Source organism: Corvus cornix, chromosome Z, assembly GCF_000738735.6.
Source record: "Corvus cornix cornix isolate S_Up_H32 chromosome Z, ASM73873v5, whole genome shotgun sequence".
In the NCBI taxonomy this organism is placed as follows: domain Eukaryota; kingdom Metazoa; phylum Chordata; class Aves; order Passeriformes; family Corvidae; genus Corvus; species Corvus cornix.
The window spans coordinates 46747675-46764171 of record NC_046357.1 but is presented as its reverse complement, the minus strand read 5'-3'; the positions used below and the strand labels follow the sequence as shown (position 1 = coordinate 46764171).

The following is a 16497-nucleotide window of genomic DNA, read 5'->3' as shown; positions in this document are numbered from 1 at the left end:
AGAAGAAAAGACACCAAGCTGTGTCCTCATCCCTCCCCTACCAGGAACCACATCCTAAGAAGTAACCTGTGCCAGGATTTATCCTCTGTTCTGATACCCTATCATCCATCAGCTCTTTCAGGGCTACAAACCTTTCTTACTCAAATAATTCCAGCTAATGGTTGCTTGTTTCAGCATCAGCTTGCAGACAGACACCTGTAACAGGGACCTTCACAGTTCTATTTAATACATTAAACTCTGAGGTTTAATATGGCAGCTATGAACAAAACCCTAATGTTAAAAGATGCTTTGGGATTTTCACTGGATATGGGATTATCATGATACAGAAGTTTTCCTCTTGACAACCTAGTAAATAACTGAGAGGCAAATGTGTGAAATGGGTGTGTAACTTAAATATGAAGCCATTTCTAACAGGCTCCCAAACAAACCTCCCTGAAAGCAAGATCAGCAAACCAGGCCAACTTGCAGAATAGATAAAATACTAAGTTATTCTGGTCATTCATGTAGTCAACTGAACATTAATTTTAAAATAATTTCATTAAAAATTTGGATCTTATATAGTATTTCATAATCTCTTGTTTTCTCTTAATACCAATCCTTAAAACACACTCTGTGGAAAATGTCAGAAGACAGACTACTTGTTCTTTCTTAATGACCTATGTTACAGTTAAAGAACACAACTAAGGAAGGACAAAATGTCATTCTAAGGAGAACAAAACTGCAATTAACCCAAAGTACCAAGCTTTTCCTCAACCTTAAAAACTGTGTTGTACAAGGAAATGCACACTATCAGGCTAAAAACTCTATGATTTGCTTTCTCCTGTCTATGTTACGATATATAATTTATTGTCTATTTACCTTCTTTGTGCAGGAAACATACCAGATGCAGATGCCTGTGCAGCCACCTGCTGAGTGGCAACAAGGGCAGCAGAGGTCAATCCTGAGGGAAAGAAAAAACAAAGGAATGCTGATGTACGTCTGGTTTTAATGGATTTTTGTGCTCAGAGAAATGGTAGGAAGGATCTCTAAAGCAAACAGCCAGAAAATGTGGCGGGGGTTAACACTACATAAATGGCAAATATTGCAGGGAACATTGTTAAGACAGCCTGCCCAGTATGATCAATATACCTTTCTGTAATAAAGTGAATTGTCTTTGATAGATATTCTAGAAGAAATTACAGCATTTTGACTTACTTCGTTCCAAATACTGCACTGCATGATGCTAAGTGGTTTGTATGAGTTCATGAATAGGAAGCTCAGTAGAAATAATAGGTACCAGGAAACAACAAGAATCAAAAGTCACAGTGAATTACAGAAACGACATGCCAGCTGCTCAGGATACAATACATTCATAATAACTTACCATTTTTACAGTTTTGCTACTGAACAAGCATAATGCATCCCAAAAGGCATATGGAATCATTGAATCACACTGAGAAATGTCAAGATTTTTACACAGGAAAAATAAGTACTGAGGCACCAAGTGAATGTAAAGAAGAAATGTCATTTAGCCACCAATTGTGGTAGCACATACTTTGCTGCATGGGAGGAAACCTCCTTTTAATTCAGCTAGAGTCCACGGTTAGAGAAAAAACATTCAAAGACTGGTATAAAACCTAGGGAGAATAAATCGTATCTCACTGTGCTGCTTTTTCCCTGACTGAACTTTGTGCATGGCATTTGCCAAAATACAAAGACTCCTCTTTCAAACAGTCAAATTATAACAAGCACAAACCCTTGTGACTGCAATGCCTTGTACATAAAATATGTTCAGTATAAAAAGCTTTTGTCTTTGCTACACTTCCTCCATTGCTTACACAATCCTAATTATACAAAAAGGAGGTTGTTTGGTTTGGATTTTTTACTGTGTTTCAGCCAGTTAATGTCAGTTTGTGGGAGGAATCAAAACATTCATGTGGATGACAGCCTAACTCATACATCTTTAATAATGCTCTGACACTCAGTTTTGGAAACAAAACTTGGTATTTCTCAGGCATGAAGCTATTAATTTATTGCTAGCACATGCCGTGAATTTTTAACCCTTCCTAAGTGTAAAGCACTTCTGATTTAACAACAGGATCTCCATTCAAAATGCTTAATGTAGGCATGATTTCCAATGTCAAGGCAACAATTCCATGAGGCAAACCAATCCCATCCACTGAAAATTTTCTGCTCACCTTGAAATGGGTCATACTGTCCAGGTATAAGGGGGTAGCCCATTCCAACATGTGTATGGTGGTGTGTGTGGAGATGCCGCTGGCTGAAAGGAGAATGGCGGTCTCGCTCCCTTTCTGCTTCCCGTTCACGCTCAGCTGGTGATTTTTCCACAGGCTAGTAATAGAAATTGAAATAAAACTGATGTGAGAATTTTAGAAGGGATGAAATCACAACAAAACCATGTGCTAGTACCTGTCAAAAACCTTTTGAATCCAAATGATTAAGCTAATTTTTTTCTGAAGAAGTATCTCTACTGGAGTATTTGCACTTGATTCTAGTCTAATGCTAGCCTTTCTGGCTAATGGAAGATTTCCCAATGCACAGAGATTTTGGGGCAACACACTGCATCTTGAAGACACCACAGTGATTTCTAGTTTTGGGCTCCCTGAAGCTCGGCTGGCTTGCCAATGCCTGAGCAACCTAGGTGAGCTGCTGAAAAGGGATGTTAATAAATCCTCAATCTTCTAAAACGTTCTGGGGATCAAGTTTGACTGAATAGTAGAAAAACCTTTTTAAAAATAGAATGAAAGTCAGTGATTTGTTCACAATTAAAACCAGCACCAACTTATCTGAAAGTGAGATAATAGTATTTGTTCCAACTTTGTAAATCTTGTTTGTAAATCTTCAGAAATGGGGCTGGTAATCAGCTACTTGGAAAATGTGAATTCTTGGCAAATACAAGGAGGGGATATTATCAAATCCCATAGCCCAACTTTTCATTTCATTATCTGTTTCCAGGCAGGAGTTTCCTGTTTAACTGCAAAAATCTGTGCACCAGGAGGTCTCTCTGAATCTGTATTTCTGTATGAGTCCATTCAAGATAGGAAAACTCAGCACAGAACTGTGTTAGATGTGTGTGTCACTACCCGTTCATGCCACAGAAGCATCCTGACTATAAATTGCTTTTACTGTAAGCAGTACTATAAAGAAGAATCATGCATTCACAGCTTGATGACAGATTGTGTGCTTCCTATGATTACGTTCCTGCTCTACCCCTCCCTGTACGTAAAACTCTTCAGTAAGAATGGACGAAGCCTTACAACAGGTGACTTGCTGCGATACTGGTTGGCATGCTGCTGGAGCAAATCCAGTGCTTTGGACTCAGTGGTTGATTTTGCATTGATGCTTGGGCTGGTATTGACCTTCTCTGCCTCTTCTCTCCCTGACATCTTCCCATAAACTGGATAATGAAATCCTGGAGAGAGATAGGCCCCTGCAGGTAAACAATAAATACCACATCAAGTTACTGTTTTTACATTTTTATTTTATCAGGGTAGGAGGACACAATGTCAGAACTGAGAATAACATCAAAAGTAGATCACATGACTACCAAATGGCACCGCTGCTCTTCAATTTCATATTACCTAATTTACCCTGATGAATGGAGGTTATAAAGAGGGTTGAGTTGATAGCCATTTCAGACATTTATGGGTCCTCTTTAAGTAAAAGGAATAGTAACTATAATGGTTCTGACAGTAAGTGCTTAGAATATTTTTATAGGCAATAAACTACCTGTCAGTCTAACAGCAACAGCAGACTGTCAAGTGTTGAGAAACTTGAGAGTTCATAAAAGGAACATCTTGTATTAAATCAGTTTCATCTACAGAACTTTCCCTAGTGGAAGCACAAGCAACACAACGTCACCCATGAAATTTCTAATTTACCCTAGCTACTAACAGAAATATTAAAATGCAGATTTTGCGAACGTGAGGATGCAAATCTTAACTAGAGCGCAAGACGAATTTCAGAATACATACCAGGATAGCTGTGCATTAGGACAGGAGAGACTGCGCGATAGGCTGGATGGTTGGGATCGTACATCTGTGGATACGGATAAGCATGCAAGTACTGGATGTATGACTGATGCTGACTCATTGGTGAGGAAACTGCTACTCTAGCACCCCGAGAGTCCTTCCAATTTACAGGAGTCTTTTGATCATCGTTTTTTATCTTGCTCTCATCCACTGATTGAGAATCAGAACGCTTGACCTCTTTAGGCTCCTCTTTAATGCTTGCTAATGAGACAGGAAGGTTAGGCAGGGAACTTTCCTTGTTAGGTGTTTTTCTAGGGCTGTCTTCTTTTAACTTTTTCTCACGATCAAGTTCTTCTGATTTTTGCTGATCAAGGTATTTGGGCTGATAGACATAATGATGCCATGTTCGTGAATCTGGATCCTAATACAGAGGAGAAAAAGATTGTTCTGAACTTGGACGTAGAACTAAGTTTGTTATTGATATTTCCCATATTTCAGTTAATGTATTTTTAATAGCTGCTTTAATACCATATCCCTATTACATAGAGGAGAGGATTGCTTGCTACAGAGTGCCTCGAGCTCAAAGTCAAACCAATATTCCCATGAAGGAGCAAGAGTCTATTATCAAAATTTAATTCAATTGCTTCATCTTATATCCTCCTTCATGCCTTTAACTAGTTTAATAATGAAATACATATGCAATGTAATAAAGTTCTGAGACCATGTTATTCATAAAACATTTTAATTAAAGCCCACGGAGAGATTTTTCCCACTAGAGAGGAAAAAGTATCTGTGAACCACAAAATTAGAGCTGGCTAATGATATGCCAGAGCACTTAGAATACCTGGAACAATGCACATGAAAAGCTGATCTAGCTGGAAAGATCCTAATACTGCCTCTGACATTACAAACATCCAGGAATCAGTGGAAGTCAGACATTAAAGCAGACTTTTTCAGCTGACAAGTTCGTAAAGTTACAGATGGGGAAGTATTTACTGGATCAGGATCACATGGTTTAATGAACATGTACTGGGCACTGTAAATACTTTTTTATGTAATATATTACACAGACTAGTTTATAAACGTGATAGAATTAGGTATGTGAGTTCTTTACAGCACCACAGCAAATTGGTATGGAGAAGTAACAGAAAGACTTCTTTTTCTAATACAGTATACGGAAGAGCTAACTGTAAACATTTTCTCCGACTGACAGACAGTTATGGCACATGCCACAGAAATATAAGCACACAACTAAACACTTGGACAGTCTGGTTCAAATACTCACTTGAATCAGCAGAAATCTTCTCCTGCTTAGGGCTGTACCATCCCACTTCCTTTAGAGCTTGCTACTCCCACTCCCCTGACCCCACTGTACCTTGAAAGACAGCCCGTAAGGGTGAAGTCTGGGATGTACCATAGACCAGAACATGAAAGCACCGAGCATTGAGGCTCCAGTTCAGAGCACGGAGACAGTGGCATTGCCTCAAATGAAGGCAATGTGACATCTACGAAGGTCAGCATGAAGCCACTGGATAAAATTCTGGTTACACTGAAGTCAATGGCAAAACTATAGCTGACTTCAATGGAGAGAGGATTTCATCCATTGTGTAGGTCTGTAGGGGCTTGAGGTTGGTTGAGGAGAGAAGGGGAACTTAACTGCTTCAGAAAGGTCACCTTGGGTTAAGATAAAGAGCTGTGCTTTAAGCCAACTCTTCAAAGAACCAGCTCACCCATCTTTAGTAAATGCCAACTGTCATTTAACAAGAAAAAGAAACACTTCAAACCATGTTTCAAATCTACTTTAAGTCCTCTTACAATGAAAGCTGCTTATTTTGCTTGAAATTTCTCATTTCTGAACTAAGCAAAATGCTTAGAATTTACATCTAAAAGAGAAATCTAATTCTATTTTATTCATGCATATAATTTAAAATAGTCTATTCAGGTCTTAAGCCTGGGTTCTGTCACCACCTCACTAGACTTTTTAATTTATTTTTTTGTTCTTTTCAAACAGCTCATCTGGAAGGTTTATTCACAGACTACAATACCATCCAGCATGAAAAAAGGATGGTGGAGTTTGTTTGGCTGCAGAGGCAGAAGAACATAGCAGAATCAGGGAGAAAATCTCACATGACTTAAAAGATAAACCAAGACACTCTTGTTCCATTTCCTGTGATCTTACCTGTTTAAATCTTGTGGTTGGATCTACTCCTGTTTGCTTCATGGAGTCCATAACAGATTTCATCTCCACAGCCTCCTTTATAAGCTGGTGGTTTTCCATTTGTTTGGCTTTGAAAGTGTCAGACTGAAGCTGCTGCTGGTGATTGGAAAGGATCTGTGATTTGCTTGTCTCCTCACCTTTGTTAGGAACTGAAGACCCTATTTTAGTGTTATTTTTGCTGGACTCTGGAGTTGAAGGGGCCTTTGAAATAGTAGCAGATGGAATATTTTTTTGCTTGTTGTCATCCTTCCCAATCTCCTTCAAGGGGGGGTCATTCTTCCTTTCACAGTCCCTCCCACTTTGTGCTATTTTCTGTTCTGCTAGTCTCTGGTCCTCATAATATTTTTCATACTGCTGCCTGTAAGCAGGGTTGGAGGCCATTAAGGACTTTTGGTCCATATAGAGCCCATAGGCATACTGTCCATAATAAAGTGACTGAGCAAGTGCAGGGTGTCTTTGAGTTATTACTGACTGGTGTTGTGGCTGCAAATTAGAGGAAGTGCTTTCGCTTTTCTTGGCATCTGACGATTCTGCCTTCTCTTTCTTTTCAGCCTCTTCCTCAGCCTCTTTTTTAATCTTCAGCCCCTGTGGGGTACTGTTGTTCCCAGCTGCTGGGGCACTGACCTGTCCAGAGTGCAAGTAACTTGGGGAATAATAAGGATCGTAGCCATGGTAATAGGGAGAATGAGACTCTTTTGCTTGAGCTGATTGTGCTGTGGTTGAAGAATGTCCTTTTACAACACCATCTTTATTAGAAATAATATCTGATGGAGAGCTGGCCTTTGACCTCATGCCCTCTGACCTGCTGTCAGAGCCACCATCATCAGCTGCATCAGAAATATCTGAGTAAGCAGGGCTGTTGGTTTTAGCGGCCGTGCTGTCTGCACCATTCTGTGTCAACACGTGCAGTGGGGCCATGGCAGATTGTCCATTCACCAAAGTGCTGCATTCCATCCTGGAGGCACTCCCTATGGAAGGGCTGGGCGCATTGTCTGTGAATGTGTAAACTTTATCAGCTTCAGCCTTAATACTTGCCATCCTGCTCTCTTGAGACTCTGACAGTCCATTAGCTAGCACTTCATTCTTGTTGAGATGGTCCTTTAAAAAATGTCCAGATAAGTCTTTTCCAGACCCTTTTGAATCCTCCAGCTTCCCCAGCTTAGAATCCATCTTGGGGCTGCCCGTCTCTTTGCTTTCTTTGTCCTTCAGCTTTCGCTTCTCCTTTTTCTTCTTGTCTTTGAGTGATGTGAGAGCTGGGTTTACAGTGCTTGGCTCTCCCATAATTGTGGGCTTTGGTTGAATAGGTTTCAGTGGAGGGCTCTTTGGTGTAGCCTGAACAATAGTAGTTGTTAGAGAGGGCAGTCCTGGTATTGTCCCTGTAGTGGTGGTTGTAAAGGCTGTAGTAGGTATAGCTATTAACTGGGGAGGAGTTGGTGCTGGCGCTGGGGCAATGGGCCTGGCTGTTTTCAGTTTGGAAAGGTTTTTATCCACTTTGCAATTGTTCGATTTCTTCCCTTTATCACCCGAACTCTTCTTGTCAATTAACCCTTCAGCCTCCAATTTCGGCATTTCGGTTTGCAAATTGCCATCTGCTACTGAGCAATTATCCAGTGTGGCTGCCATGTTAGAAATTACCGGAAGGCTGTTCAATTCACTGTTCAGACCCTTCTTTTTGCCAGAATTCTTGCCAGTTTTGGAACTGATAACTGAACCAGGGCCATTGCTGGTCAGTTCCCTTTTTCCCTTGGGGGTCCCTGGGGTAGCAATGGAGGAAGGAGATGTCGGTGCTTTTAGCGGATCAAAGCCTGGCAAATTTGTGCTTTGCTCACTGCATTCAAGTGCCACATTACTCAGTGCTTCCTCGCAGTCTGAAATTTTGTCTTCACTGTCAGGCTCAAACTCCAGTTTGTTTTCTGGGTCTAAGTGTGCATGAGCCTGATGGTAACGCAATCCATTAATGTGCTTGTACTTCTTGTTGCAGTTGGGGTGAGGACAGTCAATCAACACTGGGGAAGAGCAGCCTTGGTCCAAAAAAGTAGCCTCAGGTTTCCCCTGTGGGGTGGTAGGAGTGCTTCTAGAGTTAGTACGAATGCGTTTTCCAGACTTATTGTCCTCTGAACTGGAGTTCAAATCTAGCTCCATAGGAGGCTTAGATTTCCTCTTGTTTGTGGACGAGGGGCTGGCTTTGACTTCGTCCATGGCGCAGTTTGGGGGTGTTCTGCGCCCACTTGCGTTAAGGCTGCCCCTCCTCCCCTTCCCATTGGCACCACCTCGATTTTTATTCTGAAGTCCTCTGGACTCTGCAAAACTCGCATCATTCCCAGGTACAGCCGCAGCTGCAGCGGACCTTGCCCGCTTCCCCCTGCCCCGTCCTCCACGCATTTCCAGGTCGCTCGTTGGCGATTCACAAAACCTGTGCAAACAATAGATTTCATCAGCAGGAGCCGTGAACTAAAAAAAAAAACCACCACCACCACGTCTCATAAGAGGACCGTCACATGTTAAAGGAAAGATGTTCTTCTGACAAATGAGAATATTACAGTGTCAAAGGCAAAGACATGAAAAAAGGACAAAAATGGCAAGGACGGCTAATTAGAACAATGGAGCAAAAAATTTTGTTAACTTAAGAAATGTATTTTGAAATTAACTGCTCTCTGACTGAATCCCATGTATTTCCCCTCCCCTCTCAAAAACACAAAAGTAAAATAAAAAAGAACTTCCACCCCACATTTCACCCTGGAACAGAGAACTATTCGTTTCGCTGGTGCATGTTTTCAATTATAACCAGTTGTGTTTTATTAATCTCTGTACCGTCTCTTGCCTGAGATTAGGGGTTAAAATACAGCAGAGAAAAAACAGACTCAGAATGTTTGCCTACCTAGGAGGGGCCCAGTCATGCTTTGTGCAGTCCAACAGTGTTCCCACGTAAGTCTTGTTCCTCCATGTAACGTTTACCACTAGGACACCTGTCAGTGACCAAAAAACAATTATCACAGTTAGAACAATAACTGGGATAGGCTTTTTGTTTTGCTCTTTTATTTTCTTCTTTTTTTTTTTTTTTCTGTCCTTCCCCCACAAAGTAAGATATTTATTCTCATTTGCTTTCAAACACTCTGGTCTGTATTCTTCCTCTTTTCTGGTTTCAGTGACCTCAAGTTAAAACCCACAGGAAAGACAGCAAACGACAAAGAACAAGAATGTGTGCACGCATGTGTGTGTAAGACAGCTTGCCTGTGTGACTGTGTGTGTGTAATCAAGATACAGATGACAGAAGGAAATGGGTTTTGCCATGTCCTGCTGTAAAACAGCAACACTCACCTCTTAATTTTGCTGTTATTGCACATAATTGCTTTCACTTGGCAGCCAGCCAGCATAAACTAAGCACCAGTTACAGTGTTTAAATCAGAAGGTGACTGAGAAGAATAATCTGCTTTGCTTTGAACAATATGATAATGATGCTTCTATTTACTTGAAATTACTCATATCCAAACATACAAACACACACATGTATGCACTGCAAGTTTTGTTCAGTAGATATATCTGGAAAAATGTATTATTTGCCTTGCCTTTGCTTCTGAGAGGGAAGTGAGGGACTAGACATGAAACTTCAACCATACAGCAGTGAAGGTTAAGAGTAATTGCGATACATATTTATATAGGAAGAGGGATCCTTTAAAAAACCTACTGTAATTTAATTGCTTTTCCACTTATGACTTTTATTAAATGCAAATTTGCCTGCCTAAAGCAGAATTCTAATTTTGTTTTATTTGAATTATCCCTGTAAAATTTGTAAATGGTAAGGTTATTGTAAGTAACAGGAAAATAAATGCAGGGGGTGCCATTCAAATGTTTTCAGGTTGCCCTCAAATGCTTCTTCACATAATTTGCCATCATATTTATGGACTAGCCAGCATAATGACCCCTTTAATTCATTAACTGCCGTAGATAAACACAAGGTAGTATTATTGAACCAGACATCTCTTCTCATTAGAAAACACACTGAAATAAAAAATACATGTCATCTAACAAAGGAAGGCACAATACAAAATGTTCCAAATATATGAGAGGCGTGAAGACACCAACTTGCAGCTGACAGCCTTGCTTTTCCTCTGCACTTCCCTTATTCTATCTGCAGCGTCTGTAACAGATACGAAGATGGCATTGTGCCAGAATGTTTCCAGCCCATCTTTTCTCTTTGTCTTACCAGCGCAATTTCTAATTTTGCACTAAAATCATCGCTCTCTGCTGAAGTGAGGTGAAGTTAACACACAACCAGCTGCTCATTTCCTCAGGGTTCTTTTAGCAGCAGGGAAGTATTTTAAATGTTCTTAGCAGAGGTACCAGGGAAGAAGGGATTTCCTTGAAAATTCTCTGTAGCAGATTTAAAATTTATCCCCCATATGGTTTTTCATTGTGATTACGCAACTGGAATTTTGTACACTGGGGTGAATTGGTCTGAAGCATGAAAGACAAATAGCACTTCCAGCCAGTGTCAGAGCCAGGCTTTGAGTACCTAGAAGGATCATGGTGGAGGTGTTTAAGGAGAGACTGGATGTGGCACTCAGTCCCATGGTCTACTCGACAGGGGGGTGTTGGGTCATAGGTTGGACTCCATGGTCTCAGATGTCCTTCCCAGCGTAACTGACTCTGTGATTCTGTGATCAGGGTTAAAATGCCATGCTGTATTTTTATGACTTAGGCAAACTAGGCAGCCTGCAAAGACACCAAGGCTGCTTTATCTTGCCCCCTGTGTAGGCATGAAGGCAGCCAGGGGGTGCTGGGGTTCAGGGAGGAGGAGGAGGAGGAAGAGGAGAACAATCCAGTACATCCAAGAGGAAATGGCTGTCAGTGGAAATGGGATTTCTTACAATGAGCAACTCCAAGCTATGTTCCCACTTGCCATTCACACCCTCGAGAGGAGAGATTATAAAGGTGTTTCTCTGGCAGCCTTGATGCCTTCCTTCCACTACAACAGCTTGTCATCTGTGACTCTGTAAGGCTTCAAGTGAAAATCATGAGTATTTTCCACCGGTAAATTCTGTTATGGCATGCAGCCCATCTATCTGCAGCAACACAGTTGTTCCCTCCAGCCCACATACCAATGTTTGTCCAGTCTCCTTAATGTACCAAGCAAGGAGAGCTCTCTGACATCCCACAGAGTAATACTGATGAGCTGTCTGTGCCATTTATTCTTCCCTAGCTAGTTCACCTTTATCCATTTTTAAAAAAGTAATTGTTATTTTTGTGGGGATTTTTTGAGTTGGGGTTTGTTTCTTTTCTTTTCATTTGTTTGGGGGCGGGGGGGGCAGTGTTAGTGAAGGTTTATTCTGACCTAAGCATCCATCTTTCTTGATATTTGTAATCTTGCTGATCTCTACATGTACTTTATTCATTTATTAATTTATATACCAGACCTAGGGATAGTCTGTTACCTATTGATAGAAAAGAGGGCAAGGTAGAAGGCACAGAATAGTGAAAATAATAAAAGCCCCTGAAATCAATACATATTTCAGTAATTCTAAGAAGGCAGTTAAATGACCTTCCAGTGTAAGAAAGTCAGTGTTTCAAAAGCAAACACAAGTTCCTTCCTTAAAGTCTGCTACGTATAGCATGAATACATATATATACTTACATATACATACTATATGTACATATATATACAATTTAACTCTCGTTAAATTTGTTACACTTAGCAAAGATCCCGTGCAAGTAGGAGAGAATATTAATCTCCACGCTGTGTTAGAGAAGCTGTGGCAAGGAATACATTTCCTTTCCCTAATGGACAGCACATTGCTCAGCTCCAAGTAAGATTCCACAGAACTGGCAGGGAAGGTAGCTCATTTACTCCTCTAAGATTATCGTAGAAATGGGTGAGGAGAATATAAGTAACATGGGAGGTAGGACTGATCTAAGGAAACGTGCAACTGGTGGAGGCTTATTAGACCAAGGCACCGGAAAATTAAAGTGGAGATGACCGAGTTGGTAATCCACACAAAGTCCTTGATGCAGTGCTGAAGAGAAAGGATTATTCTTCTAAGTCAGGGTGTACTGTTTGTCCTGGCAAGGACTTCAAGCTCAAACCAAGAACCTCTGCTGAGCCTGAGCTGTCCCAGAGGCAGAGCTAGAGCAGTGTCCAGCTCAGCTCCAAGGATCACCCATGAGTACGATGGCCATGCACTCAGAGATGCACCAACCCTTCTCCGGGTCGTTCCAGCTCCTCTGTGCATGTGTGTGCCCACGCACCCCCTCCAACCTTGTGAAGGAACATATCACATACAGGACCAATCCTCTCCAGGGCTGTGTCAAGTCATAAAAAGTCACTATAATGGGACTTCCTATTACATTAGACTACCCATCATGTAGCAATAATTTATTTAACATTTCCTGAACAAGAGAGAACGTGCAGTCTGAGGAGGCCACAGGTTTCATATTGTCTGAATGCAAAGATGAATTTTCACCTTAAGACAAGCTCAAGAGGCTAAACTTTTTAAAATAGTTATTACTGAAGAATGGGAAAAAATTCAGATGTTTGTAATGAAATGTACCTAAGGGTATTTGGACTCTCTAAGATTCTAATTTAGGAGGAAACCTAGCCAAATATCTAATTCTGTTCTTGTGAGGTTGGATCAAACAACAGTGACTATATACTACATGCCAATGTTTCTTTGAGCAAGTAAGGGTGTCAACTCAAAGAGTTTAACCAATTACCAGAGCACAGTTCACAAGAATTAGGTGTAATAGAGAAAAACTTATGTTCCCAAAATAAGGGTATACATTTTTTGGTTTAATTTGGATTATCATTCCGTTTGCAAACTATGTAACTATTCACAGTTACAGTATATCCAAAATTAGCAATAATTTCTGCAGTCTTCAGTGTCATGTGTCCTAAATGAAAGCAAAATAGAATATTAGAATTAGAAGTTCTGAAGTTACTACCCAGGCTACCCTTTATCATTAAAGAGTAGACATAGTAAGTAATGAATATTTTATGTGTGGGAATTAAAACATGGTGTTATAATGTAAGAAAATGGGGTCACGTTACCCAGAAGTTTTACAGTTCACCTACTGTAGTTTTTCTGCCAAAATCCATTACTAGCCAAGGCATGCTCATACACAAAAGCATTAAGGCATGACAGTGGTACACCCAGGATGTCACCTGGTGCCCACCACTGTCCATAGAAGCTCCTCCTTTAACATCAAAGGTGATGTCATTAGCCTTTTAGGAGTAAGAAGAGATGCTGTATTTTGCTTTTTTCCTTCACAGTACAGGTACCATTATGAGCTCTTTTTCTTTACTCATCATAATCATAACCACAATGTTTATGGCAAAAAATTTCCCAGACAGGAAGAACTAACCCATGCCTGTAGGAGCACAAAGCCATTTTACGTAAGCACTTGTGATAGATAAAATGTACAAAACAACTGTGACAATTTGTACTTGAATTTTATTATGGGATTAAAGGTCGTGTGCCACAAAAGCGGTATGTAAGAAAATAATTTCAGAAACCTATAGAAAAAAACACTTTTAATGAGTTCTGTGTATATAATGTATCTCTTCTTCCCCCCCCCCACTTCCTCCTTTTCAGTGACTGCATAACAAAGACTGGAATCAAAATTTGCTATTTAGTATTAACTATATGTCATAGAATGAACTATGTCATCACAAATTGGAAATGAAGTAACTAAACTTGTTGCTAAGAAATGCAGATGTGCTATTTGACATAAAAACATCACAATCAAAGGCATTTTCAGTACCAGGCAAGGGTACTGTTCATATGGACTGCTCTGGCCCCACACTTTTAGCAGACACATTTACACTCTTGCAGATGTTCCTTCATTTAAAGACAAAAAACCCCTGAAGTATCTAGTCTAAAACAGATACTAATCTCTTTGATTTCTTGACTCTCTTTTCTGCAATGAACATAAGCCAAGAATTTTTATGTTTGTATTCAAAACTTTGAAAATGAGATCATGTGGTGAGGAATCAAATTATCACATTACTATCCTAAATGCAGGCCCCAGCTTTTAAAAACACTGGCTTAAGAAAACAAACATGTTCAAATTCCAATACAAGTAGACGCTACTCAACTATATCAGACTGGAAAGCCTGACTTAATTTTTACAGCATAGACTGCTTTTGTGTTCAGACCCACAGCAAATGCTACAAAATCCTGGTTTAGTTCAAGCTGATTATTTTATCAGGAAACTCAGAAGACAGAATGGGTAAGCCTTCATTTTTGTAAAAGGAGCTGCTCCCTCTGCTCTTAGTAAAGAATCTGGCCATAAGTATCTGCAAAATTCTGGAGAAAGCAGATCTGCTCAAACTCTTTCTGAACACTTTTGTAACTGACTTGTTGAAGAATATTTAAATGATCTCTCAAAACTAGGAATGATTTGTCTGCTTTTCAGTCATCAAAAGTCATGTATGTTTAAAAAGTCATGTATATTTTAAAATTCACATAAGTCACTTACACTTTAACATAAATGGATTCCTCTGTGGTCAAAATTCCGAAATTAACAGTTCTGCCTACTACACCTTTACTATCCTGAGTATATTTTAAAACAACTTTTGCTGATGCCACAGGAAGATCTCCAAAGTATACCACCCTTTGCAGAATTTTTTAATAAGATTACTTCTTTAAAAGGTTAATATGATAAATAAATCCTTGTGGCAAAAATCTCTGTGGCATAGCAGTTCTTCAAGGCTGAGATGCAATCCCTGGTATAGAGAAGCATCATATCATTACTTGATGTAAAATTAAGTAAAATCAATTCCTTGTATCTTTGTGACTAGTGAATCTACAGATTTGTTTGCAAGTCAAATTTGATTTTCCTTTTGTCCCAGCCATGCCAAGTACAAATAACACAGACATGCCTGTGCGGCTCTGCAACATGCCTGGGATAGCCAAACCATGGCATATTTGTCATCAGTGAGTACACCACCACCATTGATTAAACATGTGTTATTCTGCATGTGGCATTGCAATTTTTTTGGTCCCACATATTTGACATCATTTTCTAACAATACTAAAAGGATATGAAGTGCAAAAAGCTGCAAGATGAAAATCTATATTCTTAGGATTATCTCAACTTTTTTGTTGCCACTGGTTTAGTAAAAGCAGTGTAACTCATTTGCCTCACAACCAACATATCCGCCACATCATCATCAATCCCACATCCACATATACACCTGCAATTCATCCAAGCAGAAAAAACACAGTACAATGTTTATATTAGACTTGCAATGCAAATGGCTTATTTCTCCTTGATTGCTTCCATCCAGAAAGTAATCTAAAATTAACAGCAAACATTCTACGTATGAAGCCACATCTTATACACTGAATGCTGATCTGGGAGACGTACAGTTTATTTACTACTTTAATCACACTCTCTGTCTAGCATGGCACAAGAACTTAACTACATCTACAGCAGGTGCACATGTAACAGGCATCAACATCAGTCAGCCTGAGAATGTAATTATTGTCAGGTGGCCTGAAAATGCAAGACTGTCGGGTTGGCTTTTTTTGTTCTGTTTTGTTGGTGGGATTTTTGGGGGGCTTTTTTGAGAACCCTATTGCTGCAGTGAATGTTTGAAAAGTCACTTTAACCACATCCTGTAATCAGACCATCTGGAGCACAGATCTGCAATTAGTCATCCTGGGCACTGGACTTTATCTGAACAAATACTGTACAGCAATGAAGATGAGAAGATTGGATAGCATCAAGGAAAAGAAGAGTAATGAAACACGTCTGGTATAGTCATAAACTGCTGAGGCACTTAGCTGTGGTGTTAATTCTGCATTCTGTACTTTATGAAAGCATAGGAAGTTTAAAGGTTATAGGGCTGAGAGCCTAAACCCTGCTATTTTAGTTAATGTTGCCCTGCTGGTGGCTAAAGCTGGGCTACAAACTACAGTAGTTTCTGCAATGGCGTAACAGAGTAAGATTAGATCTGTGTGATTTCCAGTAAATTCTGAGTAATGACAACCTAAATTTCATGGATAGTTTATTTGAATGTCATACCCTTTCTTTTCGTTTCATTATGAAGTTATTGGTAAAATTAAGGTCATATTGAAAGGGGGAACTACCACCCTGGTTTGAAAGTAGCTGTTATATAGAACCTATTCCCTCAACATGCATTACATATTCCAATTTACATTCAAACAAGAAGCAGCAAATATACAGTGAGGAATAGCTCTTGGAAACATGGATCTGGGCCATCAAGCAGACAACTTTTTAATCCCACCTAATAATTACTGTAATAGATTTTCTTAATCTAGAAGTTTATCCCAGTGCATATAAAAGAAT

At 39.8% G+C, this 16497-nt stretch overlaps 1 protein-coding gene across 1 annotated transcript in view; it reads right to left on the bottom strand.

Moving 5' to 3' along the window:
• Positions 1 to 854: 854 nt before the first annotated feature.
• Positions 855 to 16497, bottom strand: part of ZNF608 (zinc finger protein 608) — an 81257-nt gene continuing 65614 nt past the window's right edge. The window contains exons 4-9 of the mRNA XM_010401297.3: positions 9068 to 9155; positions 6151 to 8602; positions 3975 to 4392; positions 3258 to 3430; positions 2178 to 2331; positions 855 to 940 (exon numbers count right to left, since the gene is read on the bottom strand). Coding sequence (XP_010399599.1) covers positions 855 to 940; positions 2178 to 2331; positions 3258 to 3430; positions 3975 to 4392; positions 6151 to 8602; positions 9068 to 9155 — 3371 coding nt within the window. The remainder of the gene's footprint in view (positions 941 to 2177; positions 2332 to 3257; positions 3431 to 3974; positions 4393 to 6150; positions 8603 to 9067; positions 9156 to 16497) is intronic.